The following is a 27,511-nucleotide window of genomic DNA, read 5'->3' as shown; positions in this document are numbered from 1 at the left end:
ATGATATCGGTGTTGTTGTCTTGAATGGGAGAGACTTCTTTCTAGAAGTATAGTGCCCCTAAATGGGTAGGTGAAGGGATGCAAGACACGGACTCCTGATGGCTCTTGAACAGGAGACCTTTATTGCCATTTTTCACCACTACATATACTTTCCCCGTAGCCCCAAGTGCTGTCCACGCGCCCGAATCTGTCATACAATTGGTTAGAGACCCTCAGACACGCGCCTCGAGCCAGCCAGCAATTGGCCACTGCCCAAAGCTCATCTTTAACACTGTAGCCAATTTACTTTATCTCGACCTTGCTCAAGTTTTTGGTTCTACCGCTGTTTTCCTCATTATCTCTAACTCAGGGACGTGTGAAACAGCACAAAGCTCCCTGCGAATTCCTTTCCCACAATTCCCCCTTTTTTATTTTCAATCAACCAAACACTTTCTGTAGATTTTTCTATCAATCACCGCAGACACTGCAATAAGCAAGGTACAATAAGCAACAGGTGAAAATCACAAGCAGAATTACGACTGTAAAGTAGCGTGCCTACTAGAATCTACATCAGTCAACAAGCCACTAAGCGCTAGGGATGTTGCTTCACAGCAATGCTGCTTCTCACTCGCACAGCACAATCACGCAAAGAGGCCTCTTGCACTTCTCATTCATACCACAAGAAAATATCACTTAAAATAATTTGTCTGCGGCTTCAGGAGGTCCTTGTCTACTCCCGTGGTGAGTGGCTGAGAGTGGAGACCCCTCCGAGGAAAATGCTCGGGGTGCACCTAGGGGCGTCCGTTCCACAGTTGATCCCACAGCCGAGCAGAGCGGCTCCTGGCACAAGGAAGGATGCTATTATAGTTTTGTATAGTTACAGCAAAGAGATGCATTGCAATAAGGAGCAAATGTGGCGTTGACCATTTGTTTTATGATTTGTTTTTTTGCCTGAGCAATTAAACCTTACACATGCTGTTGCTGTTTCACATCCCAGGATGTCTAATTCCTGTGGCTCTAGGGGCGCTTGCGGCAAGTAGACAGTGCAGTCTTTGTTATCTGCCGGGTTCCCCACGAGACATGTCGTGAATGGATCGTTAGCACTAGCTCGGGACAGGCACATCGCTTCTTGTCCTGTCATGTTGGCGAGGGTGACCCAGATGTTGCAGCGTGGTTGGATGGAGACCCAGGGCTGGCAATAACTGATGACAGCGGCGATTGTGAGGAGGAGACCAACCATGGCCTTACACCCCTTGCTGGTACCCATCTTGGTCCGTGACCTGTGGAGATACAAGCATACCCTCGACCCCAAGTTATTAGAGGCTGGGGTCCCTCCCAAAGACCTGTATTTAATTTTTTTACTATTACTAAGGCCTGCTCTGACTGTGGCACCCGTGACAGCGCGGAATTCATATTTTTGTAATGTTTTACTATGGGCGGTACCTCTTTGTGAGGAAAGGGTAATGATAGGTGAGTCATTACGTGAAGTGCCTTTCCCAACTTTAATAAATTATTTGCCTGAAGATCAAAAAAGCTTCTGTATGTACGGTCGACTTTAGGCCATGTTATCCATACCACACAATGTCATATGCTTTTACCAAAGACAGATAATAAAATGAATTATTGCCAAATGAGAACATGAAAGCTTGAAATTGTGCCTCTATCATTTTAAAATATAGATCTTAAATGATATTATGAAACACCATACACTGACAGTGGTCCTTAGCTGATAATTTGACAGATACCCAGAGAAGTCAAATGTCATCATGAATTATACCAAGGTGGTGGTGGATTTTTTTTGTCATTCAACCTTCATATGTAGGTGAGCGACAGGTGTAGAATCAAATGGGAAGAAAGCACTTGGCTCTGACCCAACAGCGCTTCCAGTTTTGTCTCTCTCTCACACGCATGCGTACACCCGCCAACCACCAGAAACAAGTGAATTAAGATCTAACCAGGAATTAGGTATCAACGTACCAAAAGCATTTTTGGTGTGTAAGTGCTCAGCCTTTGTACCACTCGCAGGGAGTACGGCTCCCATACAGTACTAAGGTTTGCAAGCTTACTGCTATTTTAAACTTGCACTTGTTAAATTTCTTGTACTTGTAGGTCTGAGAGAAATGACATTGCTCCAGGCTCAGTGTGCCTGGGACAAGCTCCCATTGAGAACTCCTGGTATAGTCTAAACAACATCTCTACGGTGTGCAGTACCTCTTTTACCCAGTTCATACATAGCTTTTGATACAACTCTTAAATACCAGTTTACTTGCTTTCTTAAGAATACCTAAAAAGGTGAGTTATTTTCAAAATTAGTAGAAAGTTAAAAGAAACTCAAACAAGCTACGATCTATTTAACTCAAGCACAGCACCGTCAGAAGTTTCACACACACCATTTGGTGTTTTCATTGTTGTTTTTCCTTTCACTCTTTAAGGCAGTGGTTTCCACAAGTCAGTTCAGAGAATTTAACAAAGCAAGGTCCATGGCAATTCGTGTTGCAACTCCATTTTTCATTTGGGGGACTCTACTCCCCAGTCATTAGTAGTTTTGTTCAGGGCTCCAGAGTTCAGATCAACTTGACAAGCTCTGTTCTGGCACAGACTGCAGCTGGCACATTTTCCATCAGGACCTCATTCTCAATTATGAGATGGTTTAAATTGTTCTCTGTTTGTTTGTTTGTTTTGTATTAGCCTGCTATTCAAAGGTCATCAAGTTGGCAGGAACCTGTTGTCTGTTGCTTTGGCAGGCAGCACTCAGGTGTTTAAACCAGAGCATTGCATTCGTTCTATTTCCAGCTTGAAATTTGTAGGAATTTTCTTTCTCAGAATCAGTTAATAAGAAGAGATCTGGATGTTCAGGGTCATCTGCCATCATCACCATCCAGCCCACCACTGACACGTTCTTACTTGGTGTGGATTTGAAGTGTTTTCTTTTGGTAGCCTTCAGAGATTTTGCAGCATAGTAAAAGAGTTGGGTTCCACACAGTGCTACCCAGTATTTTGTCCAAGATGCTACTGTTGGTTTTTTGCCTTCTTTCAACAAAGTCTTCCTCCTGAGAACAACTTGAATAGTAACTGCTCCTGGATACAAATGAACAGCCAAATCTTCAGATTCTAGAGAGCTGCTGGCCTTCATGTGGCCTCGATAGCCATTTCGTGACACTCTTGTCCCCAGACCGAGAGAATGGTACAACCTGTTCCTTTCAGATGCTGGCCAGGATGTCTCTTCACTGAGTTCAGAACCATCACTGCTACCTATTGAAATTCCACTAGAAAGAGTAGAGCTTTCTGCTTGCCCTCTGGATGGGACATGAGGCTCCATGATGCTGTCATCCAGTAGGTGTCTTGGTCCTGCGTTGGGAAACGTTGCACTTCTAAATTCAGCCGTTTTCATCTTGTGTATGAAATTGTATCCCAGACTGTGACATTTCCTGTGTCCATGTGGAATCGAGTTTCTAGGTGAAGGGGGTGTTGGTGGCAGTAAAGCTCCTTCAGCTGCAACATTTCTCCGTCCGCTTTGTGGAGATGCTCCGACTTCAGAGCCTACTAAATCTTCTCTGGAAGCAGCAGAGTGGGGGGTGCTGGTCCCTGGTTCTATCTTTAATGAAAGTTTGTAATTGTCATCTTCTACAAACTTTTGTAGTTCTTCTATGTACTGAACTGAGTTTAGATATTTTTGGACATGAGGCAACAGAGGAATATCATATTCGCACGACTGCTGTAAATCTGAGATAATTCGGAGGATGTTGTTCATTAAATTTGTTCTTTGCTCACTTTCCAGAATGCTCCCTGTTGATGGGTATGCAGAATCAATATACGTCAAGCCTGACAGATAAATGCCTAAATAGGGAATACATGGAGTCATCTTCAAGCTGCTTTTATTGCCTGGGCAGCGGCATTCTGTACTTCGTTTTCTGCCTGCCACGATCTTAAAGTCTCTGTCACCAGCCGCCACGTAGTCATCACCTCAGCAGTATCATCTCAGTATCCCCACGGGACGCTGCTTCCCATATTTTTTCCCCCGCTTGGTCCCAAGTTTTTACATCAAATACTGTGGAAGCCATTGAGGGGAACCCTTGTTTTCGCAAAAAATTCAATAATAGCTTTATCTCAAACGGATCAGATTTTACTCCCCTGTCTATTAGGAGTTGCATTAGTAGTTTCACTGTAGCCTCTTCCTCTGCCGAAAGGCTAGCTCCTTGATCAATGCCCAGCCGCTCACCTGTCCTTCAGGTGATGTCCCGGGGTTGAAGCTGCAGTCCAGCTGTGAGCTTGATTCAGTCGGCTGGGTTCCCTTCAGACACTCGTGCAGCACTGCTCCTCCCCTATCACGTCGGGGTCACCGTTTGAAGGGATACAAGACACGGACTCCTGATGGCTCTTGAACAGGAGACCTTTATTGCCATTTTTCACCACTACATATACTTTCCCCGTAGCCCCAAGTGCTGTCCACACGCCCGAATCTGTCATACAATTGGTTAGAGACCATCAGACAACGCGCCTCGAGCCAGCCAGCAATTGGCCACTGCCCAAAGCTCATCTTTAACACTGTAGCCAATTTACTTTATCTCGACCTTGCTCAAGTTTTTGGTTCTACTGCTGTTTTCCTCATTATCTCTAACTCAGGGACGTGTGAAACAGCACAAAGCTCCCTGCGAATTCCTTTCCCACAGGTAGGGAATTGTGCTTAAAAAATCAGTACTTGATATGTGGAGCAAAACACTTGCATCATGATTTTTCAACAATTGCTTCTGTTTATACTTCTCTCAACAATTGCTTCTGTTTATACTTCTCTGGCTGTTGATTTCTCTGACTTGCTTATATTGACTGATGAAGTGTAAATGCAGATACTTTTTTTTGCTGCTGCCTGCCCAGTTGGTTCCAATTCTAAATTTATGATTTTCATGTAATGAATTTTATTTTCCTGCTGGAGAGTAGGATGCTTGTTTGTTTGTCCTTGTATTTTTTGATCACTTACGCAGTTGCTGAAGAAATCTCTTCTTCATTGTAGTTACATACCTTTCTCCTTTTCCAGCTACCTGGTAAAGTAACAAGAAGTCTATTCTTCCTTACCAGAGTTGTTAGTAAAAGGCTTAGTCCCAGCAGTTCTATTGTGAAAGCCTGTCTCTCTATATTTCTTCATTATGACACCATGAATGTTATTAGTAAATTTGTAATTACTTAAATTTCACCAGGTTGGTCAAGTTCATGTGATATGTAAAAATGCCACTCAGATAAAATGGTTATTTAGTTTATTATCCAGAGCAGGGTCAAGAGGATTGATACTAGCATAAAGAAACATCAGTTGTATTTAGGATGAGGAATTTCCTAGTTCTTATTCTTCAGTTCTTATTCTTCTTATTCTTCACTCTATTACAGTGGCATGGTGTTAAAACTGTTTCATGAACGTATAATATCAGCACTGGGGATTAGTGTGGTATCTTGTTTTGTTTCTTCATATTTTTTGCTTTATATGGTGTTTTAAACTCTCGCTTTGCTAAATAAACAATATAGTTTGATTTATGTAAAGTTTATGGATGTAACATCAATAAAAAGCCGTATTAGAAAAAGCCCTCTAGCTAATTAACAGATTGAAGTGATACCTAAAGAATTAATCACTTTATGATCTAATAGTTCTATCTTATATTAGTCTCTATTAGGAGAGATGGAATCTGTACTCTTCATGTGAGCATAGTTACTACTTCTAGGCCTAACTGATACAGAAATACCAGTCTGCTGCGTTTATAAAGATTTTGGATGTGTTATGTCCCTGACATTGATCAGGCAGCTGTTGTCCTTGCAAAATCAACTGCTTTTACATGGTAAAGGCTGATAATATCTCATTCAGTGAAGATAATGCCATAATAAATTCCATAATATATGCTGTTAAGAAATGTAAGTTTGAAACTGAAGTGATTATATGCAGTACCTGTATGTCCGTCCCTTATGTAAGTAAAAACTTCATTGTGTTTGTATATTGCAAACTGGAATAGCATGAATTGTCTAATTGAAAGTAAAACATTGGAATTCTTGTTACCCAGTTCACTTAGAATCACGCTCCTTCTCACTTCATGAAGATAAAAAGAAAATTGACCTAAGCAACATCTGACTGATATTCCTGTTGTGAACAGAAACAAAAGCTAAACAATTCTTTTGTTTAGAAAACTTAAGTGCTCCTCTGCAGTAGTAAGTTACAAATAAAAAATTGTTTCAGAAGACATTATTTAGTTGTTGTTTTGTTTGTTTATATGTTTTGGTACAGGTTATTAATGCTGCTTTAGCTCTTTCTGCCAGACCAAAAAGTCAAGTTGTGAAAAACAACATGGAGATGTATAGGAGTACATGGGAGAATCACATCCATGTTCTTACTGAAGCTGTGGATGATATAACGAGTATTGATGATTTTCTGGCTGTATCAGGTACGATAATTTTCAGAATCTGATTATTCTTTTATGTGCTTTGAGAAGTAACTCTCCTCTGTAAAGTTTTCAACAGGAAACAAATAGAAGATTAGATTTTGTAAGGTTTTGTGAAACTGTATGTATAAAGTGTCCCAGCATGGTAGGTATTTTTAGTCTGCACAGCGTAGAACTCAGTAGAGGTGATTTGAACAAACTGTAGGGGTATGAAGCAGAACTGCTATGTTGTAGGGGTTACATTTATCCAGCCTCACAGGTTGATCCGCCTCTAACTTTTAAAATGCTCTGTGCATCTGTGAGAAGTCTTCTGTAGGAAGGAAGCATATAACAGTGTATATAAACACAGAGGAGATTTCTCTGGGTGTTGTCCCCACTATGTATCATTATTGAAAACAGTGCAGTTAAATGTTTAGTAGATCCAAAGACATAAAAAGTTGTTGTAATTTACCAGAATATCACCAATAGAAATTTTCTATGGACACTTGATAACTTGATTGATGAATTTTGAGTTCAAGGGGGAAAAGAATGGGATGCTAAATCACATAGATGTGATCTGAATAACATTGATAGATGCTTGAGCTTTTCCTTGAGCTGAGCAGGTACCAAATTTCCAAACATCCAGTGTTGTTCTAGATGTGCATATAAATTTTTGCATGCAAATAAAACCTGGTTCTACAGTAATTCTTGTGATAGACATGGAAATAAGAAATCACATGGGCTACTTTTTCAAGTTGATATATTTTAAAACATCTCATAAATAGAACAGATGCACTGTAGCATTTCCAGAAACTTTAAAGCTATACATATTTGTCAAGAGGAATGTAACTATAAATTTATTCACTGAAGGAGCCTTTAATATCAGTAAACTATTTATTGAAGCAAAGATTGTCTTCAACATTGAAATGGGAGAACAGCTGTTCTACTTCCTGCACTTGAAAGACCAAATTCCACACTTCTGACTTGCCTTAGTGTGTAACATGGAAAAGAATGAAAAGTTTGTGTTATCTTCATTAAATGTGGTTTAAATTCTCTTTCCTTATGGCTAGTGTGACAACTGTTTGCCTGTTCTTCTCTGGGCAAGTCCCTAGAACTTAATTCCATTTGTTAGGATTATGTGCTTTATGTAGCAGTGTAGAACATGAATAGTTCTGCAGGTGTCAGCAGTTTGAAACCATGGTAAGTGAATTCAGAGCTAAGTTCATTCCAAAGTTATTTGTTGTTAATTAAAAACGAAGGTGTACTCCTGTCAAAAGCTTGACTTGGGTATTTGTTTCTCTAAAGATGACTTGTGTATTTTCAAATACAACATCTTTACTGGGGTAGCTGGAAACAGCTGGACTGAAGTCCCCATAACTGACTTGTGAGTGGGACATGGCTATTGCAGTGCAAAAACCACAAGCAGAGATGACTGCTCAGGTCTGGATGTACAATTTGTTAGTTTTGACTCAGAGCAGCAGACTTCTCTTTGCTTTATGTTAGTCCATTGGAATACTGAACCAAGTGATTTAGATCGGAATGTAGAAGAATTTACTGCAAAATAGTGTGAACGGATTATTTGTGGAGCTACTGCCCTTACATGCATCTCAGTACAGAAAAACAACCTGAGGTTGTTTTCAACTGTAATTTAGCCTTTAATGGAAGCCAATTATAAACCATCCTATTTCGTACAGGGTCCAGGAGGTTGCAAATCTTAAATTTTTGCAAGTAATGCTAGAGCCATTAGTAAAACAAAGGACCAGGTCAGTTCTCTAAATTGCTAATGAATTAATTACATAAATCTCTTTACCCTACTATAAAATATCCTGAGTTTCAAATTTTTTCTTTAAAATTATTTTTTTTCTTTAAAATTAATTGAACTAGACATTTATCTTTGACCACAAGACTGAGATTCATTTCAATAACATATTTCAGATATTTTGCAAAAATTCATTGGCTTGAAGAATAAAATTAGAAACTACATTAATGCATGGAAAAAAAATCTCTCATTGGACAACTACTCATTTCAGGGTTAACTCATCAATTTTTGGTCTGTTCTCTATTACTTGAGTACAGTTGAATGATTTAGTGTTTGACAGCAAATAAAAGCAGAAACTGTAACTTAAGTAGCAGTGTGTAGGCCTACATATTAAGAGGTCCAAAGAACTGAGCATTCATACAGTTACTCTAGAAAGGACATGTAGAACATTTTCTGTAAGCTTTGGCAGGACGTTTCTGCACATTGTAATTCATGTCCATCTTCAAGTGTCATGTTTTCTCTTACGTGATCTGCTGAGCAGATGCTTCCTTACGGTAGTATAATTTATTTCCTTTGGGAAGATTTTTTTTTTCAGCTCATGTACATAGAACTAATTATTAAGACTAATTAGAAGGAATGGTGCAAGTTACTCTCGGTATAATCAGCAGTGTATTAGCACTGTTACTGTGCTCTGAGAGTAAAACATGTTGCTCTATCTAAATAGAAAAGTTAAATGTATAATAAAGGAAGTTACCTAACTCTTTGGGAAATTACTTGGTCATTAGGAAAGATAACGAAGGTTAAGTGTTTTGTTTCATGTCAGAGGAATTAATACAAGAACAGATTTATAATGTACCTGTTTTTTCTACAGAATAATTTTTTTTCTAAGTTAAATGCCAACATGGATGTATTGGGGGGAAAATGTTCTTTAAATATTAGTTCAAAATTAATACTGTGCTGATATACTGTATCAGATGTAGGCAGTTGGTTTTAATGGCTGAATTTGCAGGTGTAGCTGCATCTTTCAGGATGGCAATGGAAGTGGTTAGTCTATATCCAAAAATATTGTACACTTTTTTTCTAAATATTGTGAACATACCTCTAGTAATTTTGGTAATTGAGGATTCTAAATCATTAAACAGAATTGTCTACTTAAGAGTTTTATTTTATATTGCATCTCTGGTTGCTTGATAGGTCAGATTTTTCTACCAGATACACAATGTACTTCCCAAACTTGGTAAGAATTGGGAATTTCTATTTTGTCTTTTAGTTTATGTATCTCCTTTTCACACAGTGTCACCCGAGGCTTGGATTGCAACTCATTTTATAAAATGATGTTGTTACGAGTTTTGTGGGTTATTGATGATTTCGAAGGTAAACTGAATACTTGTAGGTGTGTTTCTGTTGTGGACACTTTTAAGGTACAAAATAACTCTCATTAAAGGCACTGCAAAATCTTCCTGCAGAGCTCAGAAGCAACTGGATTAGTCCCTATGTTTCTTTAATCCAGGGTGTTATTTTTCTATCTTAAAAGTAAGCTGAATATGGAAAAATATAGTTGAGAGGATGGGTAGGAATTGCAAATGGTAGGTCACTGCAAAAAGACATTGTTACTCTTCACAAACCAGCCATGGGGTTGCTGAAACAAAGCATACGTACAGAGAAACTGTCTCCTAATGTGATACATGCATGTCCTTTTCTGGTGTAGCACAGGGGGAAAAGGGAGTATTCTGTGGCAGATCAGAAAACCTGAAGGGAATTGTGACCATATGAAAATGGGGGGGAAAAAGAGTGCTAATAACTGTCATCTGTTTTAAGTACTAATTAATCTCCTTTTCTGATTCACCTATCCTCATGATTTTTTTCTTTCATTTCAGTTCTGTTTTATTCTTTTATTTGGATGTGATACTTGGTTTAAAGGAAAATAATGCTACAGGTGAAATTAGGTCTTTATATTTGAGGAAGAGGTCTGACTGCAAACAGCCAATTTAAATGAAGGATTTTTCTTTTTAAAGGAAAGCAAGAGCTAATGAGATGTGTAAAAAATGTCATTGTGATTATAAAACATGATAAATGATGAGATCATTGTTCATAGATCTTTTACGCTATACCTACCAAGAACAGAGAATCAGTGTCAGCCTATCAGTTTTGGATAGTTAATTAAAATAAGGAAAAATGTGGATATTAATCTTTATGATCACTGACATCAAGTGTAAAAAAATACTGTCATCCATTTATCATGACAATGTGAGGTTTTTATACTCATATAATGGAACCAAAACATGTTATTGCATCCAATGCATGAATTTCCAGGAAACTAGTTATGGTATGCTTGTAATTTTGTTTATACTTGTAAATTTTAAGTTTTATCCTCAACTCTGGTGTCTCAAACTGAAATATTCAGTAAATATTCATATTTCCTGATGTAGTTAGGGTGAAAGTGTAGTTTGGATTTTCATTTTCTAAAGTTAATTCTTTGGGTTTATTTTAATATCCTTTATTCAAAATTATGTGAATAAACTTCAGATATAGATGAAAAAAAAACAGAAATGTTGATATTTCCTTCTTTTATATGTACGTTTTCCCGATTATAATGTGGAATTACAATCACCGGAAAACAATTAAATATTTTAACATTATTAAGTGTTAGAAAAACAGTAAGAGAAGAATTAGATCTTCTAGTCCAAGAGTTAACTTCACTTCTACAATGATCATAAGTAAGAAAAGCATCAAATGTGTTTTTATATATATTAAAATCATGAGGATCTGTGTTTTTCCTTGTTGTTTTCTTGAAGAGCTTGCATTACAGACCCTCATGCTGCTTTTCTGTCCTCTGTGTGCGTCCTTTCCCCAAAACTATGATTATTTTGCCTCATGAACCTTCTCTCTCCAGCCTCTCATGCTTTCCATCTCAGAATTTCGGACTGTCGTATTTGGAATACAGTTATGCTAGCCACATTTTCTTAAATCCTTTTATATTAGCTCCTCTGTTGCCAAATTTGAGGTTTTTTTATTTTCATAAAAACAAGTCTCTGTTCATTTTAGTTTATCTCGTTCTTCATCCTTCATCTGTGATTAAATGTTCTGCTTGATGCACTGCATGTTAATGACATACCGTCTTTCCTATTGTATACTGGGTGTAATGTCTGTTCTCTGCCTTTTCAAGTACTTCCTTAAAAGACAATTTGTCTAAAGTGCATTTTGACTCTTGTAATCTAACCCAAACTTTAAGCTAAGTTGATTATTTTAGGTGAAATGCATTCCAGAGGACTGGTATTGAGTCGTTAGACTTTGAAATGGTTTTGTCTGATGCCCATTTTGCTGTTACTTTACTAGAAATTTTTTACTTGACTATTACCGAGTGGAATGATAGTGAATGGAATTACTTGCATGTTTGCCTCAACTAAGGGTTTGTGTAACCTACCTATGCAGTCAGTGTACACTGCTAAACTGATAGTGGTAAACATGGACACCTGCAGGTCCATCTGCAGTAGAAACTGACAATGGAATTGTCATATCCAGATTGTAAACAGAAAATACTGTAAAGTATAAAGAAGTTACCTGCAATTCAACTCCTTTTAGAAATTAAACTGGTCTGTCTTAGATAGATACAGACTTCTGAGGCTACTAAACAAGTTCTGTGATTGGACTAAAGATCATTCAGGCTGACTTGAGTAGCCAAATGAGAGTAATTTTTTAAGTGAAGAATTGGCACAAATCAGTTACTGCTGTCAAGAGGGAGAAGAAGCGATGAGTCATAGTTTGTTTTCCTATTACACTTTTGTGCCAGTGTGATGTATGAACTTTCAGAGGAGATCCAGGGAAATGGTGCATGGCTGTCCCTTCAGATGAAATTGAGAAGAACACACTCCAAATTTGGAGTGTGCAAGAAATTCTCTAAAATCTGAGTTTGTGTAGGATAGAAATTTGTTTTCAGTATCTTAATCCTTCTCTAGGAATCTAAGAATGTGTTAAGTGTCTTCAAACTTAATATAAATCAGTAAGGCATCGTAGTCTTAAAACAGAAATTCCTTTTAATGCAAATCTGTGCCATCTAAAACTACTTTTAATTCCTGGAAAGCAGCGAAAAGTAGGATGTTATCATAAAGTGTTTGGAGAAAGCAGTTGTTGCGGATACAAGTGGTCTTATGGCCCAAACAAAAACAAGAGCTAAAGGAATGCATTTTTGCTGACATAGTAAAGTTTTTATTAGGTTTCAGTCAATCTTCCTCAGCTTAACAGTTGCAAAAAAAAGAAAGAGAAACTTACCTTTTGTCACTTCCCCTGTTTTCCTGTTACCTTATGTCCTCTTTCCTGTTTTAAGGATGTAATTTACTGTGAGAGTGCAGGGGGAGCAAATATGCAGCTTCACTTCTTTCCTAACATTATACCTTAAGATCTGAAGCCCCTGCTGTTACCATAGTGTTTACAATTGGAAAAGGTCTTCAATAGTTAATTAAAAAACAGGAAGTTGGATGAACTTTATTAACACGAAATGCAATCTGTACAAAATAGCAAAATAGAAGAGTATTATCAAAGAACAAAAGATACTAGAAGAGAACTTTCGAAATTATCTAGTCAAACATGTTGCACAGAGCAGGACAAACTTCAAATTATACCAAGTTACTTGGATCCTGTCGAGAAGATGTTTGAAGACTTCCAAGGATGGGTATTCCCCAACCTCCTTATGAAAGGTGAAAAATAGTTTTTCTTTTGATTTCCCTTTTTGGATCGTATAGAATCTTCAAATGGTTTGGGTTGGAAGGGACCTTAAAGCCCATCCAGTTCCAACCCCCTGCCATGGGGGCAGGTTCACCTCCCACCAGCCCAGGTTGCCTAAAGCCCCATCCAGCCTGGCCTTGAACAACCCCATGGATGGGGCATCAACAGCTTCTCTGGGCAGCCTGTGCTAGTGGCTCACCACCCTCTGAGTGAAGAATTTCCTCCTTATGTCTAATCAAAACCTACCCTCTTTTAGTTTAAAGCCATCCCCCCCTTGTCCTATCCCTACACTCCCTGACAAAGAGTCCTTCTCCAGCTTTTCTGTAGCCTCCTTTAGGTACTGGAAGGCCACTGTAAGTCTGCCTGGAGCCTTCTCTTCTCCAGTCACCCACCCACATGCTAGCATTCTAGTTTGTAAGAACGCTTTTGTAGACTGTCAAAATATTATTGAAGGAAGCAATACCAACTGCACTCTGTTCATCTGCAGAGCCAGACACTTCATCACTGTACACCATCAGTTTGTTCAGGCATGATAAATGGTGCAGGTAGCTGGGTTTGTGATAAAGTATGCTTCGTTAAACTTACGAGTATGAGAACTTTAACCATGCTCAGACCTGTAGGCTAGTCATTGCTGCTGCTTTCTTTTTCAGTGATATGAATTTTCTTCCAAAATGATTTCTACTTCCTAGTCACTTTAAAATTCATTTACATTTGTCACGCCCCTCTTTGACAGAACAGTGTTGTCTCATACTTTAATAGGTACATCCAGCTTGGAGAATATTTATGAAACTTCAGGAGCTTTGGAATATGCGTGAGGTGAAGGAAATAGGTGGATGCTGGGTAGGCTGTTTTTGTTTTCACAGTGGTCTTTTTCCTCCAGTGGCCATAGATGTTGCCAAGTTGGAGTTTCCTGACTCCCCAGGGGAATGTAGCTCTTCCCAGTGGTGTTGGGAAGATCCACTGTGCTCTGAAAGTAACCAGGAGTGGTTCAAAAGGAATTAGTGAGCTACAGACTTCCAAAACAGTGACATACCTCTTTACAGGTATGTTTTACCATACAAGCTTAGAATTCAAGTTGATTCAGACAAATACTTTTCACTAGTTAGTAGGCTTTCTCCCCGTCCACTGCCAGCACAGTTACTCTTATTCATATTTCTGTCTTTGCTCTATTAATTTTTTCGTACTGTAAATGATTGTGGTAGGATTTCCCAATTTTAAGTTCTGGTTTCTTCCTTCTTCAAAACCATTTAAGGTCTTACTTTGTTATCAAAAGTGGGCTGATTATTCATGCCACGTGTTATTTCTCTGTGTACTTAAAAATATGATCACTTAAGAGAAAAAAATGTCATTTTTATGTTCTTACTTGCTGTAGTTCCACATGACAGATCTTCTGAAATAGCATAATGACTGCAGATTAGGTGTAACCTTAAAGTTCTGCTCTACCACATAATCCTTTTTCCCTTAGTTAAATCACATTTAGTAACGGTGCTTCCATACCCATACTCTAACTTGGTTTTATGTGCTTTTAGTCTTCCTAGTTGTTGTCACATGCTTCCTCTGGAGTACGTAATCCTTCAGTACTGGACCCTACAGTGTGTCAGTAACTGTGGTTGAACTAGTTCATGGTTCTCTAGTTGCTTGGTTTGTCCAAAAGTATGCTTACATTACTTAAGCATAAACATAAAATAAGGCTTTGGATTCTTCAAGCCGTGTAGTTGATGCTGCCTAATAGTGTCTGGTCCTTTCTGCTAGGTATCCTGATCTCTTTCTAGTGTATTAGAATATTTTTGGGGGAATAAAAATAACTCTATAAATCTATATTCTGCATAAAGTTGAATTGAAAATAAATTTATTGTAATGGTTGGGAAGAGACCATCCTGTATATCTGTTTCAGATGCAGAACAATAGGGAATACAGTACAGAAATTTAATTTGAAACTTCTTAGTTTATACATGACCCAAATCTCTTTTCATTGCTCTTAATTATTAACGTACAACAAAGCTCAAGCAGTGCAACACTAAAGCAATTACTTATCTGCTCTAATAATAAATAATGTACTTGACCATGCCCTTCTATCAGTTTCATCACTTAAAGAAGAATGGAATTCATCTGAGGCAGAGAACCAAGAATAGATTCATGTAAATGTAATTTTGTGAAAGTTTTTAGAATTATATAAAAAAATAACAAAGTTGAAAATAACACTAAGATACGGCATCAGCTTGAAAACAGATATTTTAATTAACAGATAATTACCTAGATACAGAAAAATTGTGATAATAACTGCTTTTAAAAGTGAAAATTTGTTCAATTGCTTAGTTCTTTTTCTATGTGTAGATTTTTCATGTGTAATTTTGCAGCTGTGTACTCACGGGTAGAAAGGGGGGGAGCCCAGTGCCTTTTTAAAATCTAAAGCACTACTGAAATAGTCAAAAAAAAAAAAAAAAAAAGTGTATATATGTGTGTGTATATATAGCTGAGTGTATCTATATATCTGTGTTCCTGTATGTGTGTACATGTACACACACGTACACCATATATATATACTTGAGCTCTGTGAATCGTTGCATGTCTTTTCCTAAGCTGATTGTGAGGAGGTTTATAATTAGCCCAAAAACAGACCTTTTCTTTTAACTCAAGAGGAACTTCATACAAGAGGAAGTTCAGCTGAAATGGGAACTTCATTCATAATTGTTTGCTTAAAGCTATTCTCTAGACTGGAACACTTGAAAGTTACAGGAATGTACCATTATTTGATAAAGAAATAACTGCAATTTAGCATTATTATAAAGCTCTTGAGACATTGAAAGATTTTAAGTATTTCAGTAGATTTAATAGCTATTTAAATTGATGGAAAGCAAAAACTTCGTGTTATGTAAGTAACAACATAAGTCTAAATATTTTGACCATATTGTGATGTTTGAGAATTTTCCTCAGAAAAAGCAGGCCTCTTTCTTACCTAAGAATCTAGTCACCTGTTTTCACTGAAACACATGTGATTTTGGATGTTCTGATGTCTCTTCCCTGTCTTGGGTTTCAAACTGATAAGAGGGAAGCCTAGGATGGGGGCAACCAGAAAAAAACAACAGGGCTTTGCTATTTCTGTGTTGCTGTATTATTTATATAATATTATTATGTTATTTCTGTGCATCTTTGTTATTCTGTTTTACTAAAACAGAATTGTTGAAAACTTTATGAAGAGGTCCCTTGCAGAAATCTGGATTCTTAGACTCCTCTTTGACTGAGTTTCAGTAGTTCATCAATTTCTGTTGGGTATTCTTATGTTTGCCTTTTTTTTTTTTTTTTTTTTAAAGTACTGTTTTCATTTTTCACATCCTTGAGAAGATCTGAGGAAGATGGACTTTTTGTGTCTTGACTCTAACTCTGCATTCGATGGGCGTGTTCCTTATAGGCCTTATGTTAATTTCTGTTGTACAGTTGTGAAAGAACTGTACAAAACTGTGATCCTTTTGCTCCCTTGTACTCATCAACACAATTGATCTCACTAAGTTGTTAATTTTTTTTATATTTACCCTTAAGAGAGATTAATTTATGGACTCAACTTTTCATTGTTCTCTCTGAATCAAAATCAAACCATTGTTTCTTATTAATTATAACCCATGTTCTTAACAAAAGCAATTCTTAAAGAAGTGAATTTTTGTGAGAAAATCTAATGGACATTTATTTTTCTATCTATAGATGAATTCATATCCTAAACGTAGTTTTATCTCCCTTTTCTTCTGTACTCAGTGAACAGGGTATGTCAATTTGTCTTCTGGATGATTCAGTCCTTCTCTCCTGAATACGGAAACAGCTCATTGAGAATAGACTTCACAAACTCGTGTGAGTTAGCCCATTGATCTTCCAGTCTGATGTGTTCCTGTTGGTAGCTAGGTTTTTAATAATTTTTCAAATTTAATTTTCAAATCTGTAGCAGATCCCCAGCATTATTCCATCTCATCCATAAAAGCAGTTCTTTTCTATAGTTCTCCACAGTTGCTTTGAATCAGATGTATTTTTTTAAAATCATGCTGCTGTTTTTATTTTTAGTGCATCTTTCTCACATCCTTAACATGCAATTACATAACGCTATATTGCCAGTTTTTGTAGTATATTTTGAATATGATGTGTTATTCCCTCTGCTCTGTAGTAGTTACTGTGCTGTTGAATCAGTGTTCATCATTATGCGGTGTCACATTGTGTACGAAGACATTCTCAAGAAAAACTTTTCTTTATACTGCCTCTTCTTTTAATTTCTTCATGGACATTTACCCAGGACTGCATCAGAGTCTACCCAGTGCTGCATTTTATTTTATTTTCCCTCTGTGGCCTCAAAACAAACTGTAACAATTTTTACTTGCCATGATGGTCTGAGGATGGAAATGCAGGTTAAGATGTGAAAGGGGTCGTAATATCTTTTTGTTAAAAGTGAAGGGAAGAAACTCCTTTTTTTCTTTTTTCTTTTTTTTTTTTTTTAGTATAAAAATCATTTTTCTCATTTGAAACAAAAGCAGCAAACTTCAAGGTAAAAATAGCTTGGGATTTAACTCAGGTTAATTGATGGCATCTTGAGAAAGAAAGATGCTGAGCATCAGAAGTAATTAGCATAATTTACCCTGCCCTGCTCTGTTCCTTGTGTCTGCTTACCAGAGGTCATGGTTCTTTTAGGATCTGTGTGATGACTCATACTGATTATCACTGCTCATAAGTAAAATTAGTATCCAGACTAAAATGGCAGTTTCCAGTTTCAGGCACTCTTCTGGTGATGGATTGAAGGGTGATGGGAAAGGCAGTGTTAAAACTCTTTGTGTTGGGGTCTTGTAGTCCTTGAACCATGCAGCAACTTGTATGGTTTCTTCATTTTTGTGAACCTATGTATATATTTAAGTAATTTCATAATTGCAGGAATTCTTAAATAACAGAGTTCCACAAAAAAGTTGATCATGCAGTAGAGAAATACTATATGATAAACAAGTTAGTTAATCTTACGGAAGACAGTTCACCTGTTCACAACGTTCACTTCTTACATATAGACTTTTGCAAGTTATCGACTTAAGCTTATGTCTGTTTGGAGTGACTTTAACACGTTGGTTTTCTGTTATATACTAACTGATAGCATTTTCCCCTGGTTTAATTGCCAGAATGTTTGAATGGTATAAAGAACTATGTGCTACCTTTGTTTGAATTGGGTGACATTCTGGATAGGATACAACTGGAAGCAAAATGGAGATTAGATATGATGGGTTTTGCAGCTCTCCGTATATTGCTAGCTCTTGTCAAAATAGAGATTCTAGTTCTCACAGCATCATTTGTCTTTCATGGCACTGAATCAGTTTCTGGAAACAGACGGTATTTTTGTGCTGTGTGTCATTACTAGGGAGTGCATCATACATGTTACGTCTAATTTTATTTTCATCCTTTTCAAACTCTTTGTGTGCAACTAGACAGTGCAATGATGACATCAGGTTGTTGAACTGTGGGAGTCAATGACATACTTGTTCACGATGCACAATTCTCTCTTCTCTGCTTTGATCTTTTAGGATTTTTGCATGTTAAAAATCGATGCTACAGGTATAAGTGTAGACACAACAAGAGCTCTTTTTAGAGATGCCATTCATACTTACTGTAAATGCATAGAGGCAGATGGTAAAATGTTCAGAAATGCTGAAACTGTCCATGAAGTTTAGTGGGAGAGAATCCCTACACTGTCTAGGAATGTTTTGAATAATATTAGTCCAACTGTGTAAAATCCTGTTCATCCTACTTAATTTTTCTCTTATTCCACTGGAGGTCTTAGATATCCTGGGAAACTTTATTTAATGTCAATTACCGAAACTCAGTAAAAAAAATACTAGAACGTACCATCCAGTTTTGTAGTGTGTTAAAATTCAGAAACCACTTTATATGCGATTTCATCTAAGTTTATTTCTAAATCTTAGTACATTTTCACTTAAACTTTTCCCTTTCCTTCCCTTGCCATGCTTTTAATTTATTTCCTTTGAATTTTAGCTGTGAAAACTTAAAGAATCTCCTTCCTCCCTCCCAATACTCTTATTCTAAGAACAGTGAAAAAAATCTGCAACATTCCGGTATGTTGAGGGTAAGGCTGTAAAACTTCAATGCTTTGTCTGCTAAGTTAGTGGAACCACTTGCAAACAGAAACACTACATGACATCTCTGCATTTTTTCAGTCTGCACTTTATTCTGTTTTATTTTTGTATGAATATATGCTACCTTTCATCTTAATGAACATCTACACTAAACTTGCATTAAGAAGGGTGCTAGACTGAGGTTACTGCAGGTCAGGTACTTCTCTGGGCAGAACTTTTAAAATTTTTCTCATCACTTGTCTGCAAAAATACATTGTTGTGCTTAAGCAACGTACAAAGTGTCGGATTCAATTTGGACTAATTAGATTACTATCTGAAGTTACTTCTTTGTTTTGAGGGTCTTACCTTTGGGGTTAGGCCTTTCTCTTGATCTGTGTGCATGTTAATTTTTAAAATTTTACCATCAGAGGCCTTTGCCATTATGGCTAGATTTATGAGTGGCATAAATTTTTTCCTTTGCCAAAGGCTGCAACGTCAGTGCATTGTTGGAACATGCATGTACTTCCCTTTAATTCTTTGTGTAGGGTTATTTAAAAACCTTGCACCACTTGTGGCAATACTTATATGCCATTTACCTGCATGAAGACATCTCGCTTAGTTTTCAGAAGTGCCTGCATGAGAACGAGTCACAGAATTCTGTGTCATTGTTTCCATCCAAAGTCCCCCTTGTTCTTTCCCTGATGGTTTTTGTTGCTGGGGAATGTGGAAAGCATTTAAGCCTGTGGAGAAGGGCCTCTTCCTGAATGAGTCCCATGTCAGTGGTGCATCATGGCTTCTAGATTTAGTGCCCATTTTGTGGGTAAGCATTGGAATTTGTTGTGCAGCAATGTTTCTGTGTTATTTTGTGTGTGTGATTTGGATCATAGCGGATAGGTTTTTCTGGAGGAAGGAGAAGCCCTTGTTCTGGTAACTATGTAAACTGCAATCACAGTGCAATTTGTCATTTTCTGGAACTCAGGAAGTAATCTGAAGTTTCTTATGAAATGCCTTTTTTTTTTTTTTTTTTTTTTTTTAAGAAAGATGTTGTCTGTGAGTGAGAGGATGTTCTTTTTATTATCTACAAATTAAAACTTGATAATGCCTGTTGATACAGATGCTGAAAAACTATTAGTCAGGACTGGGGATTAAGAGATCTAAGGTACCTGGTTTTCTTTGTTTCAAAAGTTGAGATTACCCTCTTTGAACTCTGCAACATTGTTGTATCTTCTATTATGTTAAAAAACACTTGTTTAATGTTTAAATACAATGAATCAGAAGGCCAAGCCTCAACCTGTAGGTACTTGTAGCATTAAATTTTAGATCTTCATCAGAGTTATGTTTCAAATTACTTTGGGTAGTTACAGTCATTAAGATAGCAGTCTGGAGAGTTGAAGTGACTCAAAATAAACTGCAGAACAAACTGAAACTACTTGGACAAGGAGTAAAGGAATGATTCAGATTCCTGGCTTATTTCTTGATCTAATAACTTTTCCATCAATGGTTCAAAGTTCTGGTTCATTTTCTTACTATGTAGCAAGTTAACAGATGAATACATTGGAAAAATTACTAATTACAGATTTGCTTACAGCATAGCTATGGAGATGGGAAAAAATTAAGATGCTTTTCAGACTCTTAAGATTAAATATTATGTTTTCATGCCTGCTTTCTTGCATCTGCAATAGCAAAATGCCATGCCGTGCTTTTTGAAAGAGTAGGCATGTAAGAGATCTCTGTAGAGATTTATGCAGTTATTTAAGGAGAAACAGTATTCAAACAGAAGGTAGATTCTACAGTTGGTTTCAGTACCACTTACCTCAGGTTTGTTTGGCCTGATCGTAATATGCTTCAGGATAAATAAGACTTCCTTATGCTGTAATCGTCAAGCTCCTTGGTTATGGTTCTCATTGAGTATAAGAAAATTGCCTGAAATTTTCCCTGTTTTGATGGAGACTTGAGGTGCGTGTCACTGACCATCCAAAGTTGTCTTCTGCTGTCACCACTTTAAAGACTCGCGTGAAAGTTTTGTCAGTGCCATCACATGACAACACTCTTGCTGAGTATATCCTCAGCTGTTTCCTGCTCTTCTAAGCCGTTTGTCTCCCACAACATTACGTAACTGCTACTTAAATGATTTAGAGAAATATTTTGTAAAGAAACAGGGATTTATTTATTTAGTTGACCTGCTGTTTAATGAGATGGATGTTTTTAAAAGGGAGAAAGGACAAGAACTATGTACAACATTTAAGATGTAGGTATGTATTTAATATGTACCATAGATTATGATAGCATAATGAACCCTTTCTTTCTGTTGCTTGCTACATACCTTCGGCATTGATATTGTTGCCTCGAAAGTTGAGTGCAGTCCCTAATACACAGCCATAAATGCAAATTACTCCTGTAACACTGATTGCTTAGACTTGATGGCAAACATTGTAATGGTGATACACTTTTTAGATAATTGATACATTAGTAGGGATCACATGTTTGGTTATTCTGTAACCAAGACACCAAGTTGGATCAGTATTGCATAGTTATTTTGGGAACCTGCTTTGGTAAGTGTTTTGCCGTGAAAACCTACTATTGCAAATCCACATTTTCTAATTCAAGGTTTTCTGTGCCAAAGGTTATGGGAATGTTCTAGTCATGAACTTCTTGTAGGCCTGTAGAGGACAAAAGTGAGTGAGAAGATGTGGGAAGTTACCTAGTAAATAGGCTGATGCAGTTGTAATTCCATTCGTGTTTGATCTGTCAGAATTCAGATTTGACAGTCTCTGGAGCACGATGGATGTATGAGTTTTGTACATTTTGGGATTAATTTTTTAAATGTTGATTTTCTAGCAGCTTGGTTGCTAATAGCTTTCCATCTGCAGCTGTGGCAGTAGCTTTTGATGGTTTTATGCAGCTTTGTAGGAACTGATCTGCTTGATTTTTGTAATGAGGCCTACTGGAAACATACACATGTATTCTAAAAAATGGTATTCAAGTAAGCACAACCAAATAATAAAAGATTTTTGATCAGTGGCACTAAGAGTTCAAAGTGGTGATGCTACTAAGTGATGCTGCTGCTGTGGTGCAGAATGCCAGACTTTCTTGTTTCCAGTTATGATATAATAACTGTTATCTGATAGCCAGCTGTGTCATAGTTCTGAAACTTAGGAAGTGTGCTTTGACTAGTGAAAATCAATTTGCCAGAATAGGGTGTAGCATGTCAACCCCCTTTTTTTTTTTTTTTTTTTTAATGAAATGAGAAGATGCGTAGGTGCACAAGTTGAGCAAAAGGTGACTGCTGAAGTGATGATGTGTTCCCTTAAGGTCCCCTCTTGTGAATGTAATAACAAGCAGTAGGACACTGATGAGGTTTTCCTGATGACCAGGAAGCAGCCTGCTCTTTGGAGTCTCCAGCAGCTGGATAGGACATGTTTTTGATTTCCATAAAGCTGGGAATCCTTAGCATGTCAGGGGAAAAAAAAAATAATCCTGTGTAATAATGGAAAGTGCCCAGGCAAAAACAAACAAAAGCTCCTGAAGTTAAAAATAACTAAAAAAAAAAAAAAGTGCCTCCCAAAAAACATCAACAACAACAAAGAAGTTTCATGTGCAACTTACAAAACCAGTTAATTATTAACTGGTTAAGTTATTTGGGATACTGAGTGCAATAGGGCAGACACAAAGAGAGTATTCTCCTAAATGTGCTGAAGTTTCTACATTTACTCTAGAATCAAAATACAGCAACAGATAAATTTGGTTTATGGCTTTCTTGGCATTATTTCTGACTGCAAACATACTATAAGTGCAGAAGCTATACTTCGGAGTAGTCTTAATTCCAGGATAGTTCTTTAATGTCTACATGCATGCACACTTACATGTATACTTTTTGAGGGTTTTTATATTACAATGTGACATTTAGTGCATATCTTTAAGCAAAAAACTTCAGCCTTTTCATGTATGTGCTTACAAAATTATGGCTTTTCCCATTTTTTGTTCCATTTTCTATTGTCCCATTGCTGCTCCCCACGGAAAGAAACCAAAAACCACCACACAACAAAACACACACAAAAAAGGAAACAAAAACCCATGCACCGTAAAATACCACCATCAAAACCTAATGTTCTGGTTATATACAGGATGTAATGGAAGGTCAGTGTCCCTAAGAACTACTTGTAATTACAAAAAGGGATGGCCAGGTCAGGATTCATACGAGGTATGCTCAAAAATGCAAACACTTGGCATTACTCAGTATAAATATATCAATGTGATATAAACTTGGTGTATGGAAAACAGTGTATTAATTTGTATGGCTTCCAGTTAGTAAACTCACATCTTATTTTTGTTTTCTCATTTCTCATATTGTGTATCTCTATACAGAGACCAGTTCTCTAAGTCGTCTTCAGTGACGTTGATAAATGTGTGTGTGTGCGTGGGATTTGATTGGATACATAACATGCAGCTGTTGAAGTGGTTTTCATTTAATACAAACATTCACAGGAAATATCAAAAAGTCTCTTAATTTTGTTGTTTACTAACTAAATGGGGGGAGTGGAGGGGAGCTTACAGCTTTCCCTGTGAGCCAAATTGTTTTTTGTTCTAAAAAGTAGACTTTGAATAAGGCCTGGTAATGGAAAGTGAAGTATGTTATGTCTAACAAAAAGGATGAGAAAAAGCTTCAAATAAAAACTGAAGGAAAGCAAATCCGCAACAGATGTAGCAACTCTGTTTTTCACACAGACATGTTGTAATGCAGGGGTAGTCTTCTGGGGAAGATTGTTGAGGTAATACCCCTGTATTTGTTTTTGATAGTATGCTTCGACAGTATGAGAAGGGAGGCTTAATATTAGAAGCAGCAGGAGCTGATTGGCCAAGAAGGCTTTTCTTCCTAACTTCACTTGCCAATTGTTTTACATTTGTTAATATTTATTCTGTGTATTGGCCATTGTATCAAACGATTACTATATGCTCATCTAATGTTCAGTATAGCAAATAAAAAGCTGTTACATGAGAATATTATTGCACCTGAACAGTTATCTAAGAGGGACAGATGGCTGTTATCTTTTGACAAGATTTTGACTGGAATAGCTACTATTAACATGGTATGGTCTGCTATGTTACACACGTTGTAAAACAGGTAATGCAAAATTATCCCATTATACACCAGTAATCTAGCAGAAGGAAATAGGTAGTTAATTTTCATTGTTAATCCTTCTCCCCCGAGGAAACTGAATCTTTCTTAAGTTGGTAAGTTGACCAATTCCTCCAGCTGATCCAAAGGCAGACGTTCAGCGTTCCCAAGTAAAGGCAGATTTCTTCTATGCTGCTTGGCCCAAACTAGGAAGATTGCCAACTCTTCATTCTATGGCATTTGTCCTGAAATTATCAACAAGGTTATTGGCTGTGCATTGACTTATAAGGGCTGTGCTTTGAACTATTTTACTGTAATCTGGCTAGTTATTTGACTGTTTAAATGATTTTCATTACCTATAAGATAAGGATTGAGTTGAATAAAAAATTCTGTGTAATCCCTGGCATGAACTAATTCTTTGAGATAACCCATTATTCAGAAAACATTGCTTTTGTCATTTTTAGACTTAAGGATTTTTGATTTACTAAGGACTTTCTGAGTTTTAAGAGAGATTTTCATGAAGTTAGTAATATTTTAGATAATTTGGGTTTTGGATGTGGAATTTAGAAAGCAACAATAAATTTTATATTTCCTAGCCACAGAAGGGCAGAAAACAGATTTATTTATGCCCTGTATAAGGCCAAGTCATTTTTCACCTAAGGCAGTAAAACTGCAGACTTCAGCTCTTCTTTCTTGGCCAAGCAAATGATATGGAAAATTGAATCTTTGCTTTCCTAGCAGTGAAAATATAACTTTTTTTTTTTTTGGTAGTTTCTATCTGCTTTAATTTATCAGCTCTGTAAGCAACTGTGCTTACAAAAGGGGCAAGTGGGTCACAAGAAGACTGAGCAAAGGCTGTTGGAGTGTTTTTTGTGTGAGACAGCCTTCTGCTCATATGCTGAATGAGAATCTTCTCTTGCCTCTCTTGTATTTAAGAACTCTGTCCCATACAGTTCTCCTAATAGACTGTTGAAAAGCTAACAGGATTGAACAAACAAATGATGGGAAAAAAAACACCACCTCCTCACCCCACCTCCCAAAGTGGAAGGGAAGGTCTAATTCGCTCCCCCCCCCCGCCCCTTTGTAGTTCATCTGCTGGGAAGAGAAGCCTCCCAGAATTTTAGCCCGAGGACTGTAAAGTTGGCAAAAGGGAAACTGTCCTGTGTTTTCTGAGAGGGGATGTTCTGAGGAGAATAATAAATGCTTTGGATATTCATTGCCATTTAAACAAAAATGTGAGGCCCAGAGTGGAGATAAACCGGTTGTCCTGTGTATTTCGTGAAATGAATATACATACTTTGTAAAATAAGATTTTGTAAGGCAAATAACTTCTCATCTAATAGTTAAAGGGAAGTGTGAAAAATAATTGCTAAGTCTAGGATAACTAAGAAGAAAGAAAACAAGGCTGACAGGTGGTGTCAAATGTTCTGATGAATTTTATGACCAAATGTTTTAAAATGGACTTGCTGATGCAGATCAGGAATGTTTCAGTAATTTGTAGAGCCTGGATACGTCGTCCTTAGACCGTGTCCTTTTAGGCTCAAAGTTCTTACCATGTTTTCTCTGTATCACAGAATCATAAGTCATTCAGGCTGGATGGAATGTCAAAGTGTAGTTCACCCTCCTACAAAGTTCACAGCTTGGCCAACTCTGACTAATCTCAACTCTGATTTCAGACCAAGTCCAGAGATTTCACAACCCCTTTGAGCAACTGTTCTATTCTTGTGAACCTCATTATCCTCACAGTTTTGCTGGCTTTTTTTTTTTTTTCAGATTGTCTTCTGTTTCATTTTGACTATTCTCTCTTGTTAACCAGTGTCACATCTTAGTAAAGAAGTGAAAGACCAGAGTCAATTAATCTGTTAATGTAGAGATAAGGTTACCTGGCAATGTTCTTCTAACATGCTATGTTATTTATTTGTAAGAAGTAGCATTGGAGATGAGGCATATATGCTGATTAACTAAGTTATCTGTTCTTAGATCTGTATGGAAATGCTTGTAGTATTAGGTGCAAATGTTTTTAAATGGTAGGGGTACTTTTTGGAGCGGTTTAGTAAAGCTGGTTTTATAATACAAGTCCGTTGAAGTATTCTTCTCTATGGAATAGAAAGGGGGACCATTTGTCAGTCCTTGTATTTGTGATCAGATCTAGGAGATGTACATGTACCATATGAATTCTGATGTTACTATCATAGCGTTGCGTCCTAGTTTGTGCACAGTGGGTGAAACAAAAAAAGATCTTATAGTTCAGTGATTCCTAGCACACTAGTCTAGGCCAAAGGGCCTTCTAGTTGGTGTTTTCAGGAGTTGCCAGGATCAGATTCAAGTTGAAGGGGTTTATTCTGTTGTGCTGCGAGAAGCTGGAGTTGTTGAATATGTTTTTTTGGAGAACAAATTACAACTTTCGTAGGTTTTTACTGAATGTTGGTTGTAGTTACTTGGGTGAAGACAATACCATTTTAGGAGAATGTAGTTAATAATACAGTTACGCACATTTACAGTCTGAATAAAAGTATATTTACATTGTAGAAGAGTGATACATTTCTTTTTATACTTCGTAGTTTCCTTTTTCATGTTCTGCTGCAATTTTCAACTATTTTTTCCATTCTTGTCCTATAAAATCAGCACCATATTACAGAGTACTAACGCATCAAAAATTGTTCTTTGTTGCTCTGGATATTATCATGAATAATGGGAATATGGAACCATCTCCTGTAACTTTCAGAATCAAAATTAAGCTAACCATTTGCAGCTTTTTTTATAGCGAAAGGAGAGGAGGGGGCACTTTGAAGACCTAATTCAGCTGAATACACTCATATGTAAGGATGAGGGGAATTGCCCCTAAAACATACAGTTTCTCTCTGATGACCTATGAAGGGTATGTTGAAGTTGAGAAGGCCAAATGAAGAGGCTGGGGGACAATTGTATGTGTGCATGTCACCACTGCGTGTTTGTGGAGACACTTCCTTGATCTTGTAGGCCTGGGGAGAAGAGGACTGTGGTTAGAGAAGTGACCCCTACCCAGCTGGGAATGCTTGTGTTTCTGCTTTTTTTCTTGCTTCTTTTTAATTCTTGCCAATCCAGGTGTTGATGCTTCTTGTCTACTTTATATCCATCTTTCCTTTATCAGTCTCCATTTTTAGACATATAGATGGCTGTATGCTTCTGCAGTGTACTTTTGTCTTCAGAGATCTCAGAGCCTGGCTCACGTAAGGCTGTAGGAAAGCAGAAGGTCTTAAACATGCTGAGAGTTTAAGACAGTGCTTCCTTTATTTTTCCAATATCCTGGAATACATCTGGCTACTGACTGGAAAGCCGACAATCCAGGAACCTGTCTGTAAGCTGATTTTTTTTCCCAAGAAATTGACAAAGACAGAAGTACAAACTGGTAATATCTCAAACCATCCAAAGCTTACTGGGATGATGTTAAGATGAAAGACGGAAAGAAGGAAAACTC

General features: G+C 37.2%; 2 protein-coding genes across 14 annotated transcripts in view; one reads left to right on the top strand and one right to left on the bottom strand.

Annotated features, from left to right (window-relative positions):
- The window catches only part of CTNNA3 (catenin alpha 3), a 523,550-nt gene that overhangs the window by 334,896 nt on the left and 161,143 nt on the right, over nt 1-27,511 (top strand). For 12 of the 13 annotated variants that reach the window (XR_005821804.1, XR_005821805.1, XM_040564586.1 and 9 more), the window contains one exon: nt 6,239-6,395. Coding sequence is in view for 11 of the 13 variants with exons in the window: in XM_040564586.1 (XP_040420520.1) it covers nt 6,239-6,395 (157 nt within the window). In the remaining 2 variants the exon portion in view is untranslated. Of the gene's footprint in view, nt 1-6,238; nt 6,396-10,007; nt 10,559-27,511 lie in introns of those variants that run through there. The other variant, XM_040564589.1, reaches the window with a different exon arrangement.
- LOC121072901 (ras-specific guanine nucleotide-releasing factor RalGPS1-like) lies at nt 2,352-4,982 on the bottom strand. Its single transcript, XM_040563137.1, has 2 exons — nt 4,955-4,982; nt 2,352-3,942 (listed from the first exon to the last, which is right to left on the bottom strand). The coding sequence occupies exons 1-2, from the start codon at nt 4,980-4,982 to the stop codon at nt 2,672-2,674; spliced, it is 1,299 nt and encodes a 432-aa protein (XP_040419071.1). The 3' UTR covers nt 2,352-2,671.

This window comes from Cygnus olor, chromosome 7 (genome assembly GCF_009769625.2).
Source record: "Cygnus olor isolate bCygOlo1 chromosome 7, bCygOlo1.pri.v2, whole genome shotgun sequence".
Lineage (NCBI taxonomy): Eukaryota > Metazoa > Chordata > Aves > Anseriformes > Anatidae > Cygnus > Cygnus olor.
Note: the sequence above shows the minus strand (reverse complement) of the source record. Positions and strands in the feature narration are given on the sequence as shown.